At 36.0% G+C, this 25,944-nt stretch overlaps 2 protein-coding genes across 6 annotated transcripts in view; one reads left to right on the forward strand and one right to left on the reverse strand.

Moving 5' to 3' along the window:
* Positions 1-25,944, forward strand: part of ECD (ecdysoneless cell cycle regulator) — a 92,513-nt gene that overhangs the window by 22,521 nt on the left and 44,048 nt on the right. The window lies entirely within an intron of this gene.
* Positions 1-25,944, reverse strand: part of FAM149B1 (family with sequence similarity 149 member B1) — a 61,184-nt gene that overhangs the window by 19,410 nt on the left and 15,830 nt on the right. For all 5 annotated transcript variants that reach the window (XM_028162957.2, XM_028162958.2, XM_028162956.2 and 2 more), the window contains 4 exons: positions 10,705-10,847; positions 9,803-9,919; positions 5,406-5,573; positions 1,645-1,832 (listed from right to left, as the gene is read on the reverse strand). In XM_028162957.2, coding sequence (XP_028018758.2) covers positions 1,645-1,832; positions 5,406-5,573; positions 9,803-9,919; positions 10,705-10,847 — 616 coding nt within the window. The remainder of the gene's footprint in view (positions 1-1,644; positions 1,833-5,405; positions 5,574-9,802; positions 9,920-10,704; positions 10,848-25,944) is intronic.

Genomic DNA, 25,944 nt, shown 5'->3' on the forward strand with positions numbered 1-25,944 from the left:
CCCTTTTTCACTCTCCCCTCCCCGACCCCAGCCTTTTAACTGGAGTGTCTATAATGGTTATCTTTTTCCTGGCCCACTATTGTATGTTGGGTGTGTTGGGGTCAAATAACTTGTCTCTAGGAGTAGAATGGCTGGATTATATAGTTAGATGTTTATATACCTGTGTATATAAGCTTTAGTTTCATAGGTTTATAGATGGAAAGGAATTGTGCCCCAGTAATTTCACTTCCTGTATTACATCCAGGAACTTCATTCATACCAGGACCTGATTCAAAGTCTTTGGAGCTGATGCTGTAATAGATGATTCTCTTGGAAACCTTTGAAGGGAGTTGAATGTACTTTGCCTGTGGGAGCACATGAATCACTAAGGGCCAGTGGGAAGACTAGTGGACAAATTCCAAGGTGCACCCCCCACCCCCCGCCATGATTCTCAGCTCTTGATGTTCACACCTTCCTGTAAACCCCTCCCTTTGAGCATGGGCAGGACCTGTGACTTGCTTCAGATCAAAAGATGATGGTAAAAGTGATGGGATGTCACCCCCATGATTATGTTATATAAGTTTCTGTCTTGCTAGCAGATTAGCTCTCAGTCTTTCTTGCTGGCTTTGGAGAAATAAGCTGCCACGACTGCTACAGTTACAAGAAACTGGATGCTTCCAAAAACACACAAAAGGGGAAGTGGATCCTTTCCTAGTTGAGCCTCTACATGAGAACCCAGCTTTAGCCAACACCTTGATTGCAGCCTTGTGAGATCTTAAGTAAAGGACTAGCTGGCTGTTCCTGGACTTCTGACCTACAAATCTGTGAGATAATAAATGTGTGTTGTTTGAAGCTGCTAAGTTTGTGATAATTTTTGTGCAACATAGAAAATCAATACTAAATATACATTTAACCATATAATCCAACGATTTCACTTGTAAAAATCTACCCAAGAGAAAAGGAAATATATATCAAAATTCTTGTACACTAGTGTTCGTAACAGCATTAATAGTCCAAAAATGAAAACAATCCAAATGTCCATCAACAGATAAATGGATAAACAAGTTGTGGAACAATGGAATACAGCTCAACAATAAAAGGAATAAATTATTGACACACACAGTGACATGGATGACTGTCAAAATGATCACACTGAGGGAAAGAAGCCGACAAAAGAAGAGTAAATACTACATGATACCATTTAAGCAGATAAGTTGTCATTTGGGGATGGTGGGTCAGGCAGGGGCAGGAGGGAGGGATTACAAGGTTATTAATTTTGAGAGTAATGGATATGTTCACTATATTGATTGTCTCATGGTTTCATGGCTGTATACATAGGTCATCTTATCAGATAATACACTTGAAATATGATTGGTTTATTGTATATCAATTCTTCAATAAAGCAGTGTTTTAAATGTATTTGCACATGTTTTTTCTCACAAATAATTATATTCAAAGAGAAAGCACAATCTCTATCTAGTCATCATAGAGTAGGCCTTGTTACTCATCCACTCATTCCCAGATACTTTCCAAATATCTGTTAGTTTCTATGAGAAATACAAATATGATTCTTTTGTACTAATGAACATATAATTTAATAGACTGGTTACGGTTTGGAAAGCATAAGCAATTATTTTTTTACATTGTTTTCACAAAGAGCCTTACCAGAAGCAAATCCCTCCCAGTGACTACGTGTCAGCTGCTCCATACAGCTTAGGACCTTGCTCCACACATCGTCAAACACATAAGCAAGGACATCCTCCTTCATGCAGTAAAATGGAGCAATGGGTGGGTACCCTAATTTCTGTTTGTCTGTAGCTGCTTCTGATTTCTTTCCATGAAACCCCTCTTCCCTGTAACAGAAGCAAGAAGGAAAGACTTCATGGTTACTCTTCACTGGGTGTTCACCACTGTCTTTTGGCTGCTTAGGAGTGTGATTTATGCTCCCACCGCCACCACCCCCTTCCTCCCCGCATATATAGCACAGGTATTAAATAGGCTTGTGAACTAAGGGAGTTTTCAACAGAGGAGACTCTGCATTTCCCTTTTTACACCCATCCCACCCCACCCCCCAACTCTGCCAAAAAAATAGAACAAGAAAAAGAAGACTGAGAATCATTGTACTTTTTTAAGCTTTAAATAGATGGGCATTTTAAATTGAGCAACAAGCAATCTATGACAATTAAGCACACAAAAATAATCTTTTTGTTGTAACTGGATAACATTTAGATTAATATTAACTTGACACAGTTAACGATGCGCATATTACTGTGATTATGCTGCATAATTATTTGAGGCAATGATCCATTAGGGAAATAGTCCACATATATTATTAAAATTAGTATACTTTTACTAATCCAAATAAACATTTGGTAATTGGCTGTAAAGGAAAAAGAGGGAAGCCCAACAGCACAGGAAGCTACTCTGAGGCTCTTCTGGAGACTGTGTATCTGTAACCCAGAAACTTCCAGTTAGGCAAGTCTGTCTCTTCTCTGGCAATGAGTGCCAGTAGCCCCAGATTTCTGGGGGAAGAAAATTTGGCTGATGGATGTGCTTATCTATGACAGATGTATTATAAACTAAGACGAAGCAAATTCTGGAACTGGCTTGGGTGGAGAGAAGTACCTTTACAGTGAAAGTTACTCCTAGGGCAACAAAGTGCTCAAGAATGAAATAGGAAACTGTAGGCAGGTAAGAAGGATGCTAAGAGATTTAAGCAGGGCAGCCAGACTCCCTTTGCTTCTCCTTTCCCAAGGAAGAGCTAGCCTGGCATTAAGTGGCAGAGGAGGCTGATTAGCATTAAATGTATTTCAATTTATATTTCTTTTTGGAGGAGATAACATAGTCATATAAAAATTCAAATTGTATAGAAGGAAATATATGTATGTAGTGAAAAATAAGTCTCCTACATCTCTGTCTCCCAGTCTTCATCCTCAGAAGCAAACATACATAGGTCCAGGGAGATAGTTACATTATACACTGTACTGCATCTCACTCTTCTGTCAATGTATCTTGTCCATGATCCCTATCAATACATATAAATCTGCCTCTTTTAAAAAATAACTGCAGAGTATTCCATTGGGTATACCATAATATATCTAACTAGACAGTTATTGATCAACTAACCTTTGCTTTTATAATCAATACTGCAATTAATATCCTTCTACAGATATTCCTCGACTTACGTATTGGGTTACAGCCCAATGAACTTATGAAAATATCACGTCAAGAATGCATTTAATACACCTAACCTATTGAACATTATAGCTTAGCGTAGCCCACCTTAAATGTGCTCAGAACACTTACATTAGCCTACAGCTAAGCAAAATTATCTAACACAAGAACTATTTTATAATAAAGTGTTGAATATCTCATGTAATTTATTGTATACTCTATTGAAAGTGAAAAGCAATGGTTGTATGTTTTTAAGTATATTGGTTGTTTACCCTCATGATTGTGTGGCTGACTGGGAGCCGCAGCTTGCTGCTGCTGCCCAGCATCCCGAGAGAGTATCATACTGCATATCGCCAGCCAAGGAAAAAAACATCAAAATTCAAAGTACAGTTGCTACTGAATATGTATCACTTTTGCACCATCGCAAAATCAAGAAATCATAAGTCAACTCATCTTAAGTTGGGAACAATATGTATGTACTTCTTTGGCTACATGGGTATTACATCTGTAGGATAAATTCCTATAAATAGAATTATTGAGTCAAAGGGTATGTGCATTTCAATTTAAAGAGGTGGTATACATAGGATCCAGAAAGTGTACTCTCGGGCATTTATCCCAGAGACATGAAAATTTTTGTTCATACAAAAATCTGTGCATGAATGTTCATAGCAGCTTTATTAATAATAGCCAAAAGCTAGAAATAGCCCAGGTGTCCTTCCACAGGTGCACAAACTGTGGTACATCCATACCATGGAACGTGCTGACAATGAAGAAGGATAAATTATTGATAAACCTAAGTAAATAAATAAATAGGTGGTATAATTCTCCAGTAGTGAAAGAATATGCCTCTTTTCTCATTCAAGGAATTGTTAACCTTCTTTATCTTTTGTCCTTTGATAGTCTGACATGTAAAAGAATACTCATTATAGTTTTAATTTGCATCTCTAATTGTGAATGAGATTGAATTCCATTTCATATATTTAAAATCCATTTTCTTATAATGTGAACTATTCATGTTCTTTGTTTCATCCTTAATCTTTTCCTTACTTATATACATATTAAGGAAATTAAGCCTCTGTGCATGCATGAACTGCAAATATTTTTGCCAGTTTGTCATTTGTCTTTTGACTCTATGAGTTTTTTCTATGCAGAAATATTATTTTATGTAGTTTTTTAAAGAATTTCTTAAATGACTTGTAGATTTTGTGCTATGGTTAGAAAGACCTTCCCTATTCCCAAGTTATTTAAAAAAAAAATATTTCATATCTCATTTTCTTCCAAACTTACATGATTTCATTCGTCACATCTCAATATCTCAGTGATATCTCTAAAGAGAAGACTGCCTTTCTAAAAATCTTCCGTTTTACCTGAAAATTCATTTGGGTTTACTATCAAGAAAGGGGAAGAGATGCCCCAGGGACACCTATGAGCCATGAACATCACATTTTAAATTAGTTAAATCTGCTGTATTTTTTATAAGTTAAAATGAAGGGAAAAGACCTTTGAGGAAAAAGGAAGAGAAAATATGGATAATTTGACTCAGGCCAGATGAAGTGAAAGGGAAGGGGGCAATCTCTGGAAAACCAAAAGAACATACTTATGATTCCCTTGGAACAATGAGCTAGCTCAACGGTGTTATGTTTGGAAATCTGGGTTGTGTTTACCTGACCCTAGGACTGTGTACCTTGAGCATGTAGTAAGCATGGCTCAGTAGGAAATATGGGAAGAAGTCCAGAATCATGTGACACTAACTAGACTTAACCACAGCCTCACAGCCTAAAATGAAATTCTCACTTCTAGATGTACTACCGTGACTATCAATTCTGAGCTTTTAAAGGCTTAGAGGAATAATTTAAGAGTTTAATATATCAGAAAAGTAGCATGGAATAGTGAAGAGAGCACTGGATTTAGAATCAGATGAATAAAGTTTTCATGAGTTACTGGTGATACTTTACAAAGAGGAAAATCAAATTATGTGGAGAAAAAAATTAATTCATTTAAAAATGTTTAATCTCAGGAAGAGGCAAATGACGTGTGCAGGAAGAAAACATACAAGGAAGACTGGTATGTGAAAGCAATAGGAATTTATATCAACTAAGTACATGACACTGGATAACTGAGAACTAATAGAAAATAAATAACAAACAGACATCAACTTAATTATAGGTAATATTGGTAGTATACTTTAGAAAAAATAGATATTAACAACAAAATAGGAGGGGAGTAAAAAGTTTAAAAGACATAATACTCACATATCTGTGTGGTCGAATGCTAGGTATTCCTCTATTATTCCTTCTGAGAAGATTATACAGTCTTCCTCTTCTCTTTCCATAGAACACAAGATAGGGGATTTGGCAATGGAAGATGCTTTAGGAGCATATGAAGATGAAAAATGTAACTTCTTTTCCCTAATACCAAATCTGGAAGAGGAAAAATATTATGTTCAACATAAACAGTTCTCAAAGCAACTCATTCGCACAAGTTTCAGCTCAAGGTCCCTTGCCCTAGTGACACCTTCCTGGGCTACTCTAAACCTTAATACCTGTTATTTCTCAGAACAGGAATAAATAAATACTAGCCATAGACCCACTCTACTTAGATATATTATGCACTATTGAATACTGCTTGCTATCTTTTCAGATGCAACAGCTATGGCTATAAAATACGTTTTTAAAAAAAATCTAATAATATTTACATTCATAATTAGCTCTTTAAGGTACCTCAGGAGGTTATATGTTTATTTCAATAACTCCGTCATTGTTCAAAATGCATACTCCTAAAGGGCAAGTATCTTCCCTTACTTATATTTGAATTTCTCATCCTACCCAGGTATTCAATGAATATATGATGACGCCTTCACTTCAGCAGGTTTACTTTGGAGAAAGTCAGTCAAATCTGAGCAGTACAATTTTTTAAATGGCTCTCAGTTTAACCAAATATTAAATATAACCAATGTATGCTTTGTGTTATTCTCTCTCTTTTTTTTTTTAATGCGGGTTCAGATCCCAGCTCCTCACTTCTCTTTTTTTTTTTTTAATTTTACTTATTTATTTATTTTATTTTTGGCTGTGTTGGGTCTTCGTTTCTGTGCGAGGGCTTTCTCTAGTTGTGGCAAGTGGGGGCCACTCTTCATCGTGGTGCGCGGGCCTCTCACTGTCTCGGCCTCTCTTGTTGCGTAGCACAGGCTCCAGACGCACAGGCTCAGTAGTTGTGGCTCACGGGCCTAGTTGCTCTGCAGCATGTGGGATCTTCCCAGACCAGGGCTCGAACCCATGTCCCCTGCATTGGCAGGCAGATTCTTAACCACTGTGCAACCAGGGAAGCCCACCTTTGTCCGTTTTTAAATTGGGTTATTTTTGTTGTTGTTGTTGAATTGTAGAAGTTCCTCATATATTCTAGATATTAGCCCCTTATCAGACATGCAATTTGCAAATATTCTCCCCCATGCCATAAGTTGCCTTTTCACTCTGATGATTGTTTCTTTTGACGCACAGAAATTTTTGAGTTTGATGTAGTCCCATTTGTCTATTTTTGCTTTTTGTTGCCTAGGCTTTTGGTGTTCTATCCAATAAATCATTGCCAAATCCAGTATCCTGAAGCTTTTCCCCTGTGTTTTATTCTAGGAGTTTTAATTGTTTTAGGTCTTCCATTTAGGTCTATAAAATCCATTTTGAGTTAATTTCTGTATATGGTATAAGGGTCCCACTTCATTCTTTTGCATTCTTTCCCCAGCACCATTTGTTGAAGAGACTGTCCTTTCCGCATTGTGTAGTCTTGGTGCCCTTGCTGAAAATTATTTAGTCATATACGCAGAGGTTTATTTCTGAGCTCTCCATTCTTTAATGATTTTTTAAGGGTTATAATTCTGCATATAGTCATATACTTTAGCAACTTATTAGATATAGTTAATTTTTGTTGAGGTATGTATTTAAAGTAAGGGTAGGTAAGCCCCTTAAGCTAATTTGAAGCAGATGACTGCATAGTTTTTTTTCAAATGGAAATGTCCTCAGACTCATCTGTTCATGGTCCTTTTCTGGCCTGTGTTTCCTCCTTATGCTGCCACCATCTTCTATTGTTATAAAGTTCCTGGAATTCCATTTTGACCTAGACACTAATAATTTGTTTTGATTGATAACATTGTTTTGCAACCATAATATCAATTAATTCATTTTCATGGAGTTTGTTTTCATATAAATATGATGTTTTAATTTAGTAAAAAAAAAAAAAGTTGATGCTAACCATGTTCTACACATTGTGTGAGGTGTTAGAGATACAAAAAGGAAGAGACTGTATTTTTGTGTTGTTTATTATATTACTTTCCTCTGGCCCAAGAACTCCTCAAGAATGGAAGCTGGACCAAATACCTTGTTTAGTACATTTGAGATTTGAAAGAAATCCAGTGTGGGAGGATTAATGAATGAGAGAGAGAGTGACAGAAGATAAAGGTAGAGATGTAGGCCGGGGCCAGCTTATGATATAATTTTAGATTTGTATCTTAAATTCACTGGGAAGCTATTGAAGATTTTTAAGTGGGGACAGAAAGGATTAACCCTGAACTTTAAAAGGAGAATCTGATGTAATGTGGAGGGGCAAGAATGGATATAATTTGAAATGTTATTTTTGTAGAAAGTAGATGATCAACCTCATATTTTATGGAAAACTGATTTGTTAAACTGAAAAATACCAAAATGAATTCTTGACACATTTTTTCACACCACTTATTACAAAAAGTGGCAGAATTGCAGCATCATCACCAACTTACATACCCTCACTACCCAAATTTTGTTCTCAAATACTAGTAGCCTCTCAAAGGAATTAGGTCTCCTTGAATTTCAGCTGATACCGTGCCTTCAAGGAAGAAACAATTTTTTTCCAGGATGGGCCTGGAGCATCCTATTGTAACCAGAAAACAAGGATACAGTCAAGACAAAAACAAAGGAACTAGCTTGACATGGCTAAGTTGTAACAATTTGAGCATCAATAATAATTATGGTTAATTAAAATATATAAATATTTTGAAATGCAATGAGTTCATTAATGGTACTCGAGAGAAAATATCAAGTATGGACAAAGTGGTAGTGCTAGGAAAATAAATATGGATTATATTTAATTTGTTATTATTTTCAATAAGTAGTGACATGCTAATATAGCTGAATAACTTGTTTCATTTAAATATATGTCTGTATATAAAGTATAGATAGGTAATTGTTTCATCTGTATAGTAAAGAAAGGTAATTATTGAAAACTGTAAGTCAAATAATCCAGAAAAGCAGAACGAAAAATAAGAAGCACCAAGCAGCAGTGGTGGTAGCAAGTAAAAAGGAAAGAAAGGTTGCCTGTACTAAGTTGCAGAATGATGATTTAGCCAGATGTCCTAAAAAAGGAGGAGCTAACTGCTCAGATTTGTTCCTTATTTCTTTGGAATCTCTAAATGGAACTGCTATTTATAGTTATAAAACAATAAGGCATATATAAAGTTTATACTAATGGATCGGGTAAATATATCTTAATAGCAGGACGTAAGTTATGTAATTTTGGTCAGTGAAAATTAAAGGATACATCATTTCTGTGGGAGACATTAGTTTGTAAAAGTCTGACCTTTATATAAAAGGAGTAAACTTAAAAAGGCTTATTGATGTAATACATGAGGTTTAAATTTAGAAAGAAAGCTCAGCCTAGTGACCAGCAGCTTGAGCTTAAATCACTTTGAAAGAAGTAAACAAATCCCATTCTCTGACCAAAAATCAGTTAGTTGATAACCCAGATCCCATAACCTTAACTGGCCTAAGACAATAATGTTTTACTTTGTGGTCTGATGAAATTACTACAAGCCCAAAAAGGCATCAAAAGCAAGTATTACTACAACTCTTAGAAGGTATCAGTATAAGTAAAATTACAGTCTTGGGAAAAAGTAAAGGAATTTATTTTTTTACTTATTTATTTGGCTGTGCCAGGTCTTAGTTGTGGCACACGGGATCTTTAGTTGCGGCATGCGGGCTTCTTAGTTGCGGCATGCGGACTCTTAGTTGCGGCATGCGTGCAGGATCTAGTTCCCCGACCAGGGATTGAGCCCAGGCCCTCTGTATTGGGAGCACGGAGTCTTATCCACTGGACCACCAGGGGATTCCCAATATTTTTAAAAAGTAAAAATAAAAATAAAGAGTTTGAGGTGTTAAAGAATTAGCCATTTTAGCTAGTGTACTAATTACCCATTTTAAGCTGATAAACTAATACCAGTTTAACTTCCATAAAGAAATTAAGTTTTAATTAGTATTACACGTTTAAGAAAATGACTTTTCAAAATTTTTTTCAAAAAACTTTTAAAGTCTGTTTCTTAGATCCCTGAATTTCTTTAAGCCAGTCTATCTACACATTTATTCCAAGAGGGAAGTGCCTATATTTATAGACAGATGTAGATATATATGAATCTGAATAACCCTTAAATCCTAGAGAATGTCATAGTTTTTGAACAAAAAACTAAGTAACAAAATTCTAATATGCATAAAGACTATGGTCAATCTTACAGAATTTGCTGTGCTTTACTAAATACCAATAAATAGGAAGAAGTATTTTAATCCCTTAGTATAACTGGTAGAATATAATACTTGCACGTTAGAATACGTAAGTACTTACATATTAGAATACTTACATAGTAGAATCTCTTTCTTGAGACGGTGTTGCCTCATGTGAAGCTGAAACAGCAGAAGGGGACCTAGGATACAGTCCATAACCTTCACTTGGAGTGATTATCTGCCTACCCAGAATCCTTCAAAGTGAAGAACATAAAGAGATAATTAAGCACCTTCACCTGGCATACATACAAAATGTAGGTATTTTTGGAACAAATTTGATGGCTCTACATAGAAGTCTAGTACATACTTAGTCCATTACTGATTTAGAATGATTCTTGAGAAAAATGTGAATCCAGAGCCTTTTTAAAGGTATATCTCTCTCCTATACAATGGAGATAGAAAGGATAAAGGTTTTCCACCCCACTGAAAAAAATCCAAGGGAATTGGGCAAACATTTGTAATTTGCCCTCCATCCTCTATAACAATCTTCATTAAATTTGCCAAAATGGGTGAAAGCCAGGCCAAATTAGTGAAAACTGAATTATATTCTTAAGAACATGAAGCTTTATAAATTTTAAGTATGTGTAGTAAGTGCACTAATGCAGTTTCTAAGGAAAGCTTCCTAATAGCCTATGTTTGCTTTCAAGTATACATGCATAAGAATTTACTTATAGACAACAGTGTAATCAAATATATTTTCTGACCCTCTTGTTCAAAAGAAAGGCTCTTTGGACAGCCACAGTACACAGATCACAGTTACTGGTATAGAAGTTGTTTTACTTGATTAGGACAGTATATTGGTAGTTATGAAAACTCTGAGAAACTTCCATCAACATGAGTTTTCTGTCATCTGAGGCTTTATACCACATCGCCTTATTTATATAAATCCATGCCCATAGAGATTTCAGAATACAAGCTTTCTTGGAAATCTGCTCTTCAAATTTTAGTATTAGCCATGAATATACAAGGGCTCCAATACCTGAGGTGAGGAAAGCTACATGTCCACTGTTGGCACTCTTCTTGTAGACTTTTAATATGTACACTCAACTTCTGCTCATACAAGAGCTCGTCAATGGCTGTGAACATTGCGTGGACTTTTTCAGTGGCATTTTGATCAAGTTCCTAAAAGAAATTATCACCCCAGAATATTTAGATGAGCTTCAATCTCTGTTAATAATCATAAAGGTTGAAAGCAATCAGATTCTGTTTTGTTTTCAATATTTAGTCCATTTGTGTGAAAGAAAGGTTAGTGAGTTTTTGGATCTTACAATATTCAGATGGCCTCCCTATTCCTATTTAAAGAAAATTTGTGGAAATATCTACGTTTTTAAAGTAACATTTTCTTCATCAAAAAAATCCAGAAAAGTATAAAGAAAAATAAAAATTACCAGTAATTCTACCACTCAAAGATAATGATTGTTAATTTTATTATAGTTGCTTGGTTCCAGTATTTTTTTTTTTTTAAAGGATTTTCTTATTTATTTATTTATTTATTTATTTATTTTTGGCTGTGTTGGGTCTTCGGTTCGTGCGAGGGCTTTCTCCAGTTGCGGCAAGCGGGGGCCACTCTTCATCGCGGTGCGGGGACCGCTCTTCATCGCGGTGCGCGGGCCTTTCTCTATCGCGGCCCCTCCCGTCACGGGGCACAGGCTCCAGACGCGCAGGCTCAGCAATTGTGGCTCACGGGCCCAGCTGCTCCGTGGCATGTGGGATCTTCCCAGACCAGGGCTCGAACCCGTGTCCCCTGCATTAGCAGGCAGATTCTCAACCACTGCGCCACCAGGGAAGCCCCCCAGTATTTTTTTTAGAGCGTAAGGTAGACAGTCAATCCCATATATGTATTACTTTGTAGTCTGCATTTTTCACCTGACAGTTTACGTTAAATCTTTGCCCTATAATCTATCCTTTTGCAGCAGCCAAAAGGATGGCTATAAAATGTGAATCTGATCATGTTATCTGATTCTCTGCTTACTGTCTACCTCATCTGTTTTTATGTGCCCTTTTACATTCAGGTGGAAGAAAAGTTACACCTTCTTTTAAAAGTATAAGATGAGAATTATGTATTTTCACTCTAACAATGAAAGTCAGCTTCTATCCAATAAAAAAAAAAAGGGCTTGCTAGGTAGATTTAAGGTTCAATTTTAAAGATTCAACACAGGGACTTCCCTGGTGGTCCAGTGGGTAAGACTCCGCACTCCCAATGCAGGCGACCCACGTTCCATCCCTGGTCGGGGAACTAGATCCCACGTGCATACTGCAACTAAGAAGCCCGCATGCCACAACTAAGAAGTCTGCATGCCGCAACTAAAAAAAAAGACTCAACACAAATATAGCTTACAAAATTTCCTACTTATTGTTTTCAAGCCTGGCAGGGGTGGGGTCAAATTTTCCTGGTCTCAGTGAAACTTGTTATTTTTCCTATTAAATATTTATCTACTTAAATTCTACTCATGTCAACTTTCTTTTGCTGGTATTTGACTGTTATAACTTTTTCATCCCTTGATTTTCAACGTTTGAATGTCATTTCATTTTTGATATGTTTCTTTAAATAGCATGGAGCTGGATTTTTAAAAAATTATTATTTATTTATTTATTTTGGCTGCGCCAGGTCTTAGTTGCGGCATGTGGGCTTCTTAGTTGTGGCATGCAGACCCTTAGTTGTGGCACGCATGTGGGATATCTAGTTCCCCAACAAGGGATCGAACCTGGGCCCCCTGCACTGGGAGCGTGGAGTCTTACCCATTGGACCACCAGGGAAGTCCCTGTAGCTGGATTTTTAAAAACCAATTTCAGAGTCTCTGTCTTTTATTTGTAGGTAACTTCTATCCAGTTATAATTATTGTAATGTACAATATTTGGACTTATTTCTACCATTAATTTTGTGTTTTCTATTTAATCTTCTTTTTCTTGTGTTTTTTATTCTCTTTTCCTTCTGTTACAATGAGTAATCCTTATTCCCCTTTTAAATTTGGAAGTTATTCATTATTTTTATATTCTGTTTGTTACAGTTAAAATTTTGGCATCCATACACCCTTATTTTGCTAACAAAGTTTAAAGTTTTTCAGGATTTCTGTCCTCTACTGAAACAAAGAAAGAACTCTGATCATTTTGCATTATATACATATATCAAATTATTACTTTGTATACCTAAAAGTAATGCAATGTTATATGTCATTTATATCTCAATTTTTAAAAAGAAAAAAGGAGAAAAAAGACATGAGATACATTGTGAGGATAAAATACACAAAACTTGATGACTGATTCAATGAGAGAGGTGGTTATAAAGATGAATTCAAGCCTTCCATTCTGGTGATAGGATGCTGCTAGTTATAATGTGAACATTCATCAAGTAAAATATCCTAAACTGAGAGGATATCAGAGCACTTTATACTAATTAACGAATCTCTATCATATCTATTTTCATTTAACTTTTAATTTTTACCTAATTTCTGTCTTGGTATCATATATTTTTAAAGCAGGAGGGGTAAGTACTTAGGACTTCTCAGGAAACACTTTTACAAGTGTTTTTCAAGCTTCAGGACCATGTGGACAATGAAATCAATTTTAAAATGTTATTAAATAATACCAAAAAAGTGAAATATAATAAGGCAGAACAGAATGTAAAACATCATAGTGATCACTCACATAATGATTATTACCTTGTGTAACTTTGTGTTCTGTCTTATGTACACACACTGGGTTGCAATATCAACTACATGTCCCTTCCCTCCTTCAGTTTATAGGATTATTGACAGGAACAAAAAGGGATGTAGGGGCTTGAGACATCTTTCACCACTTTGACAATAAATGACATTCCAGTTATGTGAAACAAAAATTTTTTAAAAAGGACTTTGATATGCTTCAACTTCCCTCTAAGCATCTGTGGGATTTTTCTTTTTGATATTCTTTAACTTCCCTCTCAGCATCTTCCATGTGATTTTTATTTTGAATTCTAGTATTAGTGTTTTTTTTTTTTTTTTTTTTAATTTTTTTTTTTTTTAATAGCTACTTTATTTATTTATTTATTTATTTTTGGCTGTGTTGGGTCTTCGGTTCGTGCGAGGGCTTTCTCTAGTTGCGGCAAGTGGGGGCCACTCTTCATCGCGGTGCGGGGACCGCTCTTCATAGCGGTGCCTGGGCCTTTCACTATCGCGGCCCCTCCCGTTGCGGGGCACAGGCTCCAGACGCGCAGGCTCAGTAGTTGTGGCTCACGGGCCCAGGTGCTCCGTGGCATGTGGGATCTTCCCAGACCAGGGCTCGAACCCGTGTCCCCTGCATTAGCAGGCAGATTCTCAACCACTGCGCCACCAGGGAAGCCCTATTAGTGTTTTTTTTAACACAAAATGTTACTGTTGTTTTAGTGACTACTTAGGTTTACCAATATGCTTTGCCAATTACTTTGCTCTCTGTTGCTTGTATACCATTCCTTCTGGCTTTATTTTCCTTCTTGCTGCAATCTGTCCTTTAATTGTTCTTTCAGTGAGTATATATGAATGGGAAACTCTTGTTCTATAGATGTTTAAAATGTCTTTATTTTGCCTTCATTACTGAATGATAGTATATAATATGTATATATAATTTTATTATTTATCATATATATGATAAATAGAGATATATCATTCATTTTTTCCTTAGCACTTTACCGATACATCATTATCATCTGGCATTTATTGTTAATTGTGAGCAACCTGTCGTAAGTCTGATTTTTACTCCGTTATATGTGGTTTCTCTTTTCTAATAGCTTTTAGCATTTTTTAAAATCTTTGATTTTCAGCGGTTTCTCTGGAATATATCTGAGAGTGGTTTTTTTAAATTTGTCCCTCACTTGATATGCTTTTTCAACATGAAGACTGTTGTCTTTCTTCAATTCTTAAAAAAAAAAAATCAGTGATTATTTCTTTGAATATTGCCTTTTTCCATTTTCTCTTTCCAAAATTTGTTACACATATATTACAGCATCTTGATCCATCTTCCATGTCTCCAAACTACTCTTCAAATTCTCAGTGTCTTTAGCTCTGTAGTTCTAGGTGATTTTCTTAGTTCTCTCATTCAATTCACTACTATTCTGTTTCACTGGGTCCAGTTTACATATAGTAGTTATGTCCAGTTATCTACTCAGATATTTCAAATGCTATTCATGTCTAAGATTTTAAACTGAATTTTCATATCTGTCTTTTCTTAAATTAAAATCTCTACCTGCTTTGTTTTAAAACCTCCAATAATTTTAATGGATGCTATCTTATCCCTTAACTCTTTGAGTATTTAAAAAGTTTAATAAACCTTACTGAGGAATAGTTTACATACAATAACATTTCAAGTATCTACAGCACAATGACATTTGACAAAGGTATTAACCCAAGTAACCACCATTCTTTTCCAGATGTAGAAGAACATTTCTGATACCCCAGAATGTTCCCTCATACCCCTGTGCAACTGAAGTTTCCCATTCCCCATGTCATGAAATGATTAATCTGATTTATAGCACTATAAATTAGTTTTGTCTGTTACAGAACTTCATATAACCAGGATCATGCAGGATGTACTTTTTTGTGTTTTGCATTATATACATATATCAAATTATTACTCTGTATACCTAAAAGTAATACAATGTTATATGTAAATTATATCTCAATTTTTAAAAAGAAAAGGGGAAAAAAAGACATGAGATACATTGTGAGGATAAAATACACAAAACTTGATGACGGATTCAGTGAGAGAGGTGGAATGTTTTTCAGCAGAATGTTTTTGAGGTTCACCCATGTTGTTGCATGTGTTAGTATTCATTACATTACATTCACTACATAGTATTGCATTGTAAGAATATGCCACAATTTATCCATTCTCCTGTTGAGGGACATTTGCATTATTTACAGTATTTGTTATTATGAGTAAATATATGAACATGCATGCACAAATCTTTTTCTGGACATATATTTTTATTTCTCTCAGATAAATACCTAGCAGTAGAATTACTGGTCTTATAATGAGTGGATGTTTAATGTTAAAATAAACTACTAAAACTATATCACAGAATAAATATACAGGTTAGCACTCCCACAAGAAATGTGTGAGCATTAAATCTGCTCCACATCCTGGCTAATACTAGGTATTGTCAGTCTTTTTAGTTTTAGCTATTTTAGTGAGTGTGTATCATGATCGTTTTAAATTTGCATTTCCTTGATGATAATGATATTGAGCATCTTTCTATATGCTACTTGGCCATTCATATGTTTTCTTTTACAGAGTGTCCAAGCCTTTTGCTCATTTTTTTTCAACTGGTCTCTTTATCTCCTTAGTATGGAGTTTTAAGTTTTGGATAGAAGTCCTTTGTCAGATATAAGTATTGCAAATATTCTCTCCCAGTCTGTGGCTTGTTCTTTCATTTTCTTGATAGTGTATTTGGGAGCACAAAAGATTTGAATTTTTTTTTAATTTTTTTTTTTAATTTTATTTATTTATTTATTTATGGCTGTGTTGGGTCTTCGTTTCTGTGTGAGGGCTTTCTCTAGTTTCGGCAAGTGGGGGCCACTCTTCATCGCGGTGCGCGGGCCTCTCATTATCGCAGTCTCTCTTGTTGCGGAGCACAGGCTCCAGACGCGCAGGCTCAGTAATTGTGGCTCACGGGCCCAGTTGCTCTGCGGCATGTGGGATCTTCCCAGACCAGGGCTCGAACCCGTGTCCCCTGCATTGGCAGGCAGATTCTCAACCACTGCACCACCAGGGAAGCCCAAGATTTGAATTTTGATGGAGTCAAATTTATCCATTTTTTTAGGCTTGTGCTTTTGTTGTGTCGTATCTATGAATTCGTTGCCTAACCCAGAGTCTTGCAGGTTTTCTCATACATTTTCTTCTAAAAGAATGACAGTTTTTGCACTTACATTTAAGTTTATAATTAATTTGAGTAAGTTTTCTGTATGATGTAAGGTAAGGGTCTGAATTCATCCAATTTGCATATGGATATCCAATTGTCCCAGCAACATTCATTGGAAAAAATATCCTTTCCCTGTTGAATTGTCATCACCAAAAATCAATTGACCAAAAAAAAAAAAAAAAAAAAAAAATCAATTGACCATAAATATGAGTTTATGTCTAGATTCTCTATTCTGTGCCATTGAATTATAGGCCTATCCTTATGCCCTTACCATACTGTTTTGATTACTGTACCATTATATTAAGTTTGAAATGTGATAGAGTAAGTCCTTTGTCTTCTTTTTAAAATTAATTAATTTACTTTATTATTTATTTTTGGCTGAGTTGGGTCTTTGTTGCTGCGTGCAGGCTTTCTCTAGTTGTGGCGAGCGGGGGCTACTCTTCGTTGTGGTGTGCGGGCTTCTCATTGTGGTGGCTTCTCTTGTTCTCTAGGCACGCGGGCTTCAGTAGTTGTGGCTCGCGGGCTCAGTAGTTGTGGCACATGGGCTTAGTTGCTCCACGGCAAGTGGGATCTTCCCAGACCAGGGCTCGAATCCATGTCCCCTGCATTGGCAGGCGGATTCTTAACCACTGCGCCACCAGGGAAGTCCATGTCTTCTTTTTCAAAATTGTTTTGACTAATCTGGGTCTTTTGCAATTCCATGTCAATAAGGATCAGCTTATCAATTTCTACAAAAAGCCTGCTGGGATTTTAATAGGGAATGCATTGGATATATAGATCAATTTGGGGAGAAATGCCATCTCAGTATTTAGTCGTCCAATCCATGAACATGTAATGATTCTTATTTGTTCATATTTCATTTTTCTCAGTAATGTTTTAAATTTTTCAGTGTATAAATCTTGTTCTCCTTTCATTAAGTTCATCCCTAACAATTTTTTGTTCTTTGTGAATTGAATTTATTTTTAATTTTAACTTTCAGATTATTCATTACTAATGTGTAGAAATACAATAGGTTTTAAAAATTTAGATACAATTCCCATACCATGAAATTCATCCTTTTAAAGTGTAAAATTTAGTGGTTTTAGTGTATTCCCAGTGGTTTGTAGCATATATATGCACAGTTGTGCAACCACCACAACTATCTAATTCTAGAACATTTTCACCCCCAAAGAAACCCTGGCTCCATTAGCCATCACTTTCCATTACTCTCTGTGCCCAGCCCCTGCCCACTACTGATCTACTTTCTGTCTCTATAGATTTGCTCCTCTGGATATTTCATATGTGTGAAACCATGTAACATGTGGCCTTTTGTATCTGGCTTCTTTTACTTAGCATGTTTTCAAGGTTCATCCATAGTGCAGCATGTATTAGTATTTCTTTCCTTTTTATGGCTGAAAAATATTACATTACATAAATATTGTAAATACCACATTTACAATTGATTTTTGTAAATTGATCTGATATACTGTGACCGTCCTGAACTCATTTCTTAGTTCTAGTAGATGGAGTGGGGGTGGGGACAGAGGGGAAGTTTTAGGATTTTCTACATCATGTCATCTGTGAATGAAGATAGTTTAACTTATTCCTTTCCAGTGTGGATGCCTTTTACTTCCTTATTTTGGTCTATTGCCCTGACTAGAACCTCCAATACAATGCTGAATAAAGGTGGCAAGAATGGACATCTTTATCTTGTTTTGATCTGAAGAGGAAAATATTCAGTCTTTTCCCATTACATACACTATTAGCTTTAGGTGCCTTTTGTCAGGTTGATGAAGTTCCCTTTTATTTTCTAGTTTTTTGAGAGTTTTTATCATGAGTGGGTGTTGGATTTTATCATATGCTTTTTCTGTGTCTATTGAGATAATCATGTCATTTTTTCACATTACTATGATGTATTAATTTAATTTTCTGATGTTGAACCAGCTGTGCATTCCTTGGATAAGTCCCACTCAGTCAGGGTAAATAATCCCTTTATGTTGCTAGGTTAGCTTTGCTAATAATTTAAAGTTTTTTGTATAATTTCAAGAGGAATATTAATTTGTAGTTTTCTCTTCATGTGATGTCTTTGTCTGACTTTGGTGTTATAGGATGGCCTCATAGGATGAATTAGGAACCATTCCCTCTTTTCTGAAAGATTGGCATTATTTCTTCTTTAAATATTTAAGCATATATAGAAATACAGTTGACGTTTTTATACTGACCTTGTATCTTGTGGCCTTGTTAAACTCATGTATTAGTGCTAATCAGTTTTGTTTGTTCATTTTGTGAATTCCTGAGAATTTTTTACATACAGAATTCTTTTCTTCTGATGTCTTTGTCTGGCTTTGGTATCAGGGTAATATTAGCCTCATTGAATGAGTTGGGAAGTGTCCCTTCCTCTATTTTCTGAAAGGGTTTATGAAAGATGGTTATTATTTATTATTTGAATATTTGGTAGAATTTACCAGTAAAGCCATCTGTGCCTGGGCTTTTCTTTGTAGGAAGATTTAAAATTACTTATTTAATTTCTTTAATTAATATATATCTGTATGGATTTTTAATTTCTTTTTGAGTCAGTTTGGTAATTGTGTCTTCCTAGAAATTTATCTGTTATATCTAAGTTATCTAATTTCTTGACATGAAGCTGCTTATTATATTTCCCTAGTCCTTTTACTTTCTGTAAGGTCAACAGTTATGTCCTCACTTTTATTTCTAATCTTGTTAGTTTATGTCTTCTTTTTTCTTGGTCAAAGTAGCTAAAGACTTATCAATTTTGTTGACTCTTCAAAGAACTTTGACTTTATTGAGTTTATTGTTTTTCTGTTTCCTATTTCATTAATTTCTACTCTAATCTGTATTATTTTATTTCCTTCCTTCTGCTTGCTTTGGATTTAATTTGGTCTTTTTTAGTTTCTTAAGGTGGAAGCTTATGTTATTGATTCAGTATGCTCCATTTTTCTGTAGGCACTTTTGTTCTGTTGAGGTATAATTGACATACAACATTATGTTAGTTTCAGGTATATAACATAATGATTCAATATTTGTATATACAGTGAATTGATCTCCATAGCACATCACCATACGTAGTTACAAAAGGTTTTTCCTTGTGATAAGAATTTTTAAGATCTTTTCTCTTAGCAACTCTCAAATATGTAATACAGTATTATTAACTATAGTCACCATGCTGTACATTACATCCCCATGACTTATTTATTTTATAACTGGAAGTTTGTACCTTTTGATAGGCTTCACCCATTTCACCCAACCCCCAACCCCACCTCTGTCATCACCAATCTGTTCCATGTCTATAAGCTTGATTTCTTTTTCTATAGGTACTTAAAGCTGTAAGTTTCCCTCTAAGCACCACTTCAGTTATGTCTTATAAATTTTGATATTCTGCTTTTCCATTTTCATTCAATTGAAAATATTTTCTAACTTCCCTTGTAGATTGTTCTTTAACCCATCAGTTATTTAAAAGAACAGTGTTTAATTTTCAAATACTTGGGAATATCCCAAATTTATATCCATTGTTGATTTCTAACTTAATTCCAACATGGTTGGAGAACATACCTAGTACAATTTCAATCCTTTTAGATTTATGAGACTTGTTTTTTGTATGCTTGAAGATTATATATTCTGCTGTCATTGGATAGAATCAATTAGGTCAAGTTGGTTGATAGCACTGTTCAAGTCTTCAGTATCCTTGCTGATCTTCTGTTTAGTTGTTCTATCAAGTATTGAGAGTGGACTACTGAAGTCTCCAGCTACAACTGTTGTTTCCCATTTCTCTTTTAAATTCTGTTGTTTTGCTTCATATGCTTTAAGGCTTCCTTGTTAGATGTGTATACATTTATAACTACTTTATTTTCCTAAAGAATTGGCCTTTTTATCATTATGGAGATGTCCTTTTGTTTCTAGTAGTATTTTATGTCTTAAAGTTTACTTTGTGTTCAAATTCAAGCAGGTTTTATGGCTGCCTTGGCTCTTAATTTCTGTGCCCTTTCATCTCCTTTGCATTTGTGTGCTGACTCATAGTCAGCCATTTGTGTGTGCATAGTTTGGGCCCTCTCTGGTCTCTCCTGCATGGATATATGGAGAGTTTATTAGGGCCTCCTATGACTTATTTCCCAGACCTCCTTAATAAATTTCTGGATAGTCTGCCAATCCATTTTTTGCCCCAGCTAGTACTGAAACCTCAGACTATCTGAGCCACTGTTTTTCCTTGTTCATATGCTACCGAATGTGCTACTGTTGTTGACAATGCTATTGAACTTAGAGTTCATCCAAGTTCCATTCCAAATCTATTGAGCCCTCTCTGGTGGTGAAGCTGCTAGTTTTCACAGTTTGTCCCTTTAAAGTTGAACAGACTCTTATTGTTCCTAACTCAAAGTTCTATTGATTTTCATGAATAACTGCTACTTCATTTGCTGTGTACCTTTAGTCAATTTTCAGAATCCTGAAATGATTGCTTTAGACAATTATATCCAGTTTATTGTTGCTTTTGGGGAAGATTTGTCAAGCTACTCACTCTGCGACACTATTTAGAAGTCCCACCTCATAATTTTCTTTTATTAAATTGTCTTTGTCAGGTTTTGGCATCAATATTATGCTGACCCGTAAAATGAATGAAAATGCTCCTGGTTTTGGGAAAAGTTTGTATGACTGTTATTTCTTCCACAAATGTGTGTTCTTCCACCTGAGCCTAGAGCTTTCTCTGTGAGAGTTGCTTGATTTAGTTTAAGAGTTTTACAACTATTCAGATTTTTGAGGAATTTGTCCATTTCATCTAAGTTATGGAATTTATTGGCATAAAATTGTGTATATTATTCTGTTAATATTCTTTTAATGTCTGTAGAATTTGTAGTGACATCTCTTTCATTCCTGATATTTGTAATTTGCATTTTATTGCTTTTTCTTGACTAGTATCACTAGAGGGCTTATTAATTATTAATCTTTCCAAAGAATCAACTCTAGGACTTGTTCATTTTCTCTTTTATTTACCTATTTTCTATATCATTGATTTTGCTTTTAATTATTTCTTTCATTCTACTTTGGGTTTAATTTACTCTTCTTTCCTAGCATCTTAAGGTAGAAACTTAGGTTACTCATTTTAAAGCTTTCTTCTTTTTCTAAAATAGGCATTTAAAGGTATAAATGTCTTTATAAGAACTACTTCAGCTGCATCCGTGAATCTGGATATTTTGTGGTTTTACTATCATGTAGTTCAAAATACCCTCTAATTTTCCTCGTAACTTAATATTTAGAACAGTGTTATTTAATTTCCAAATATTTGGGGATTTTTCCAGGTATTTTATTGTTATTGATTTCTAATTTAATTCTATTGTTACCAGAGAGCATAATCTGTCAGATTTAATCTTTTGAACAATATTGATATATTTTATGGCCCACCATACAGTCTGTCCTTGTCAGCATTCCATATGTTCTTTTTTTTTTTTTTTTTTTTTTTTATAAATTTATTTATTTATTTATTTATTTTTGGCTGTGTTGGGTCTTCGTTTCTGTGCGAGGGCTTTCTCTAGTTGCAGCGAGCGGGGGCCACTCCTCATCGCGGTGCACGGGCCTCTCACTATCGCGGCCTCTCTTGTTGCGGAGCACAGGCTCCAGACGCGCAGGCTCAGTAGTTGTGGCTCACAGGCCTAGTTGCTCCGTGGCATGTGGGATCTTCCCAGACCAGGGCTCGAACCCATGTCCCCTGCATTGGCAGGCAGATTCTCAACCACTGCGCCACCAGGGAAGCCCATTCCATATGTTCTTGAGAAGGATATGTACTCTGCATTTGTTGGGTATAGCATCAGATCTTTTATGTTTTTACTGATTTTCTAATTGTTTTATTAATAACTAAAATCTCTAACAATAATTGTGGATTCACCTAGTCCTCTCTTTAGTTTCATCAGTTTTTCTTCATACATTTTGAAACTCAATTAGTTGCTTACTTATTTAGCAGTTACATCTTCCTGGTATACGGTGTTGTGGACTGAATTGTGTCCTCCTCAAATTCATATGTTGAAGCCCTAATCTGCAACATGATTCTATTTGGAGATAAAGCCTTTAAGTTGGAAATCAAGGTAAAATGAGGCCATAAGGGTGGAGCACTAATCTGATAGGATTAGTGTTCTTATAAGAAGAGGAAGAGACACCAGAGATCTCTCTACCTGCGCCTGTGCCCAGGAGAAAGGTCATGTGAGGACACAGTAAGCCAGGAAGAGTGGCCTCAATCTGTCAATGGACACTTAGGTTGCTTCCATGTCCTGGCTATTGTAAATAGTGCTGCAATGAACATTGTGGTACATGACTCTTTTTGAATTATGGTTTGCTCAGGGTATATGCCTGGTAGTGGGATTGCTGGGTCATATGGTAATTCTATTTTTAGTTTTTTTAAGGAACCTCCATACTGTTCTCCATAGTGGCTGTATCAGTTTACATTCCCACCAACACTGCAAGAGGGTTCCCTTTTCTCCACACCCTCTCCAGCATTTATTGTTTATAGATTTTTTGATGACAGCCATTCTGACCATTGTGAGGTGATACCTCATTGTGGTTTTGATTTGCATTTCTCTAATGATTAGTGATGTTGAGCATCCTTTCATGTGTTTGTTGGCAATCTGTATATCTTCTTTGGAGAAATGTCTGTTTAGATCTTCTGCCCATTTTTTAATTGGGTTGTTTGTTTTTTTGATATTGAGCTGCATGAGCTGCTTGTATATTTTGGAGATTAATCCTTTGTCAGTTGCTTTGTTTGCAAATATTTTCTCCCATTCTGAGAGCTGTCTTTTCATCTTGTTTATGGTTTCCTTGCTATGCAAAACCTTTTAAGTTTCATTAGGTCCCACTTGTTTATTTTTGTTTTTATTTCCATTTCTCTAGGAGGTGGGTCCAAAAGGATCTTGCTGTGATGTATGTCATAGAGTGTTCTGCCTATGTTTTCCTCTAAGAGTTTTATAGTGTCTGGCCTTACATTTAGGTCTTTAATCCATTTTGGGTTTATTTTTGTGTATGGTGTTAGGGATTGTTCTAATTTCATTCTTTTACATGTAGCTGTCCAGTTTTCCCAGCACCACTTATTGAAGAGGCTGTCTTTTCTCCACTGTATATTCTTGCCTCCTTTATCAAAAATAAGGTGACCATATGTGCGTGGGTTTATCTCTGGGCTTTCTATCCTGTTCCATTGATCTATATTTCTGTTTTTGTGCCAGTACCATACTGTCTTGATTACTGTAGCTTTGTAGTATAGTCTGAAGTCAAGAAGCCTGATTCCTCCAGCTGTGTTTTTCTTTCTCAAGATTGCTTTGGGTATTCGGGGTCTTTTATGTTTCCATACAAATTGTGAAATATTTTGTTGTAGTTCTGTGAAAAATGCCATTGGTAGTTTGATAGGGATTGCATTGAATCTGTAGATTGCTTTGGGTAGTATAGTCATTTTCACAATGTTGATTCTTCCAATCCAAGAACATGGTATATTTCTCCATCTGTTTATGTCATCTTTGATTTCTTTCATCAGTGTTTTATAGTTTTCTGAGTACAAGTCTTTTGCCTCCTTAGGTATGTTTATTCTTTTTGTTGCAGTGGTAAATGGGATTGTTTCCTTAGTTTCTCTTTCTGATTTTTCGTCATTAGTGTATAGGAATGCAAGCATTTTTTAAAAATTATTTATTTATTTATTCATTTATTTTTGTCTCTGTTGGGTCTTCGTTTCTGTGCAAGGGCTTTCTCCAGTTGCGGCAAGCGGGGGCCACTCTTCATCGCGGTACACGGGCCTCTCACTATCGCGGCCTCTCTTGTTGCGGAGCACAAGCTCCAGATGCGCAGGCTCAGTAGCTGTGGCTCTCGGGCCCAGTTGCTCCGCGGCATGTGGGATCTTCCCAGACCGGGGCTTGAACCGTGTTCCCTGCATCGGCAGGCAGACTCTCAACCACTGCGCCACCAGGGAAGCCCATAGCATTTTTTTTTTAAACAGTTTTTTTTTTTGGCTGCATGGCATATAGGCTCTAAGTTCCCTGACCAAGGATCGAACCTGTGCCCCCTGCAGTGGAAGTGTGGAGCGTTAACCACTGGATTGCCAGGGATGTCCCCAAACTACCTTTTTTTTTTTTTGGGCTGCGCTGGGTCTTCATTGCTACGTGTGGGCTTTTCTCTAGTTGTGGCGAGCGGGGGCTACTCTTCCTTGTGGTGCGTGGTCTTTTTGTTGCGGTGGCTTCTTTTGTTGTGGAGCACGGGCTCTAGGCACACAGGCTCAGTAGTTTCAGCACGCAGGCTCAGTAGTTGTGGGTAGCAGCTCTAGAGCGCAGGCTCAGTAGCTGTGGTGCATGGGCTTAGTTGCTCCGCAGCATATGGGATCTTCCCAGACCAGGGCTCGAACCTATGTCCCCTGCATTGGCAGGAGGATTCTTAACCACTGTGCCACCAGGGAAGCCCCCAAACTGCCTTTTTATCCCTAAAAAATATTCCTCTTTCCTAGTAATCAACTCTGTGTCTTGACGTTTATTTTGTCTCATATTAATATAAGCCTATTGTGTGCACAGTATAACTTTCTCTGTCCTTTTAATTTCAATCTATTTGTGTCTTTATATTTAGAGTTCATCTCTTCCGTACAGTATATAGTTGAGTCTTTTTTTTATTAATCCATTCTGTGTTTTATCCATTCCATTTTTTTGTTTTAATTATTGACATAGTTGGGTTGTAATCTACCATCTTGCTGTTTCTTTTCCATTTGTCCCTTTTTTTGGGGGGGGGGATCCTTTCTTGTTCTTTTCCTTTCCTGTCTTATTCTAGGTTAATCAAATATTTGTTAGTATTCCATTTTATTTCCCCTATTGGCATCTTAGCTTATTCTTATAATTTTTTAATGCTTGCTCTAGGGCTAATAATGTGCATTCTTAACCTATCAAAGTCTAGTTAGTCAATATTTTACCACTTCATACCTCCCTCTTCATACTTTCCACTTGTCTTGATACCTGACACTTCACAAATGTAATATTCTTATAACAGTATAATTCCATTTATATTCACCCATTCTTTGAGCTATATTTATCTCATCTTTTACTTCTACAAATATAAACTCCGTCTTGCACATGTTTTGCTTTATTCAGTCAGTTATCCTTTAAAGAAATCACTAAAAAATATAGACTTTTGTATTTACCCACCTATTTACCTTCTGGTGTTCTTTATCTCTCTGTGTCCTAAAGATTCCAACTTCTTCATCTGCCCTGAACTCTGATCTCTGTTACTCAGCAAAATGGGACCACTGTGCTTTGTTTGGACTCTATCTTACAATTCCATAGTCAGAAAATTATTCCCAGGCAGGGAGCCAGGGTAAACAGGGGCCTGCCTACCTTATGAGTTTCTTTTCTC

Source organism: Balaenoptera acutorostrata, chromosome 16, assembly GCF_949987535.1.
Source record: "Balaenoptera acutorostrata chromosome 16, mBalAcu1.1, whole genome shotgun sequence".
Lineage (NCBI taxonomy): Eukaryota > Metazoa > Chordata > Mammalia > Artiodactyla > Balaenopteridae > Balaenoptera > Balaenoptera acutorostrata.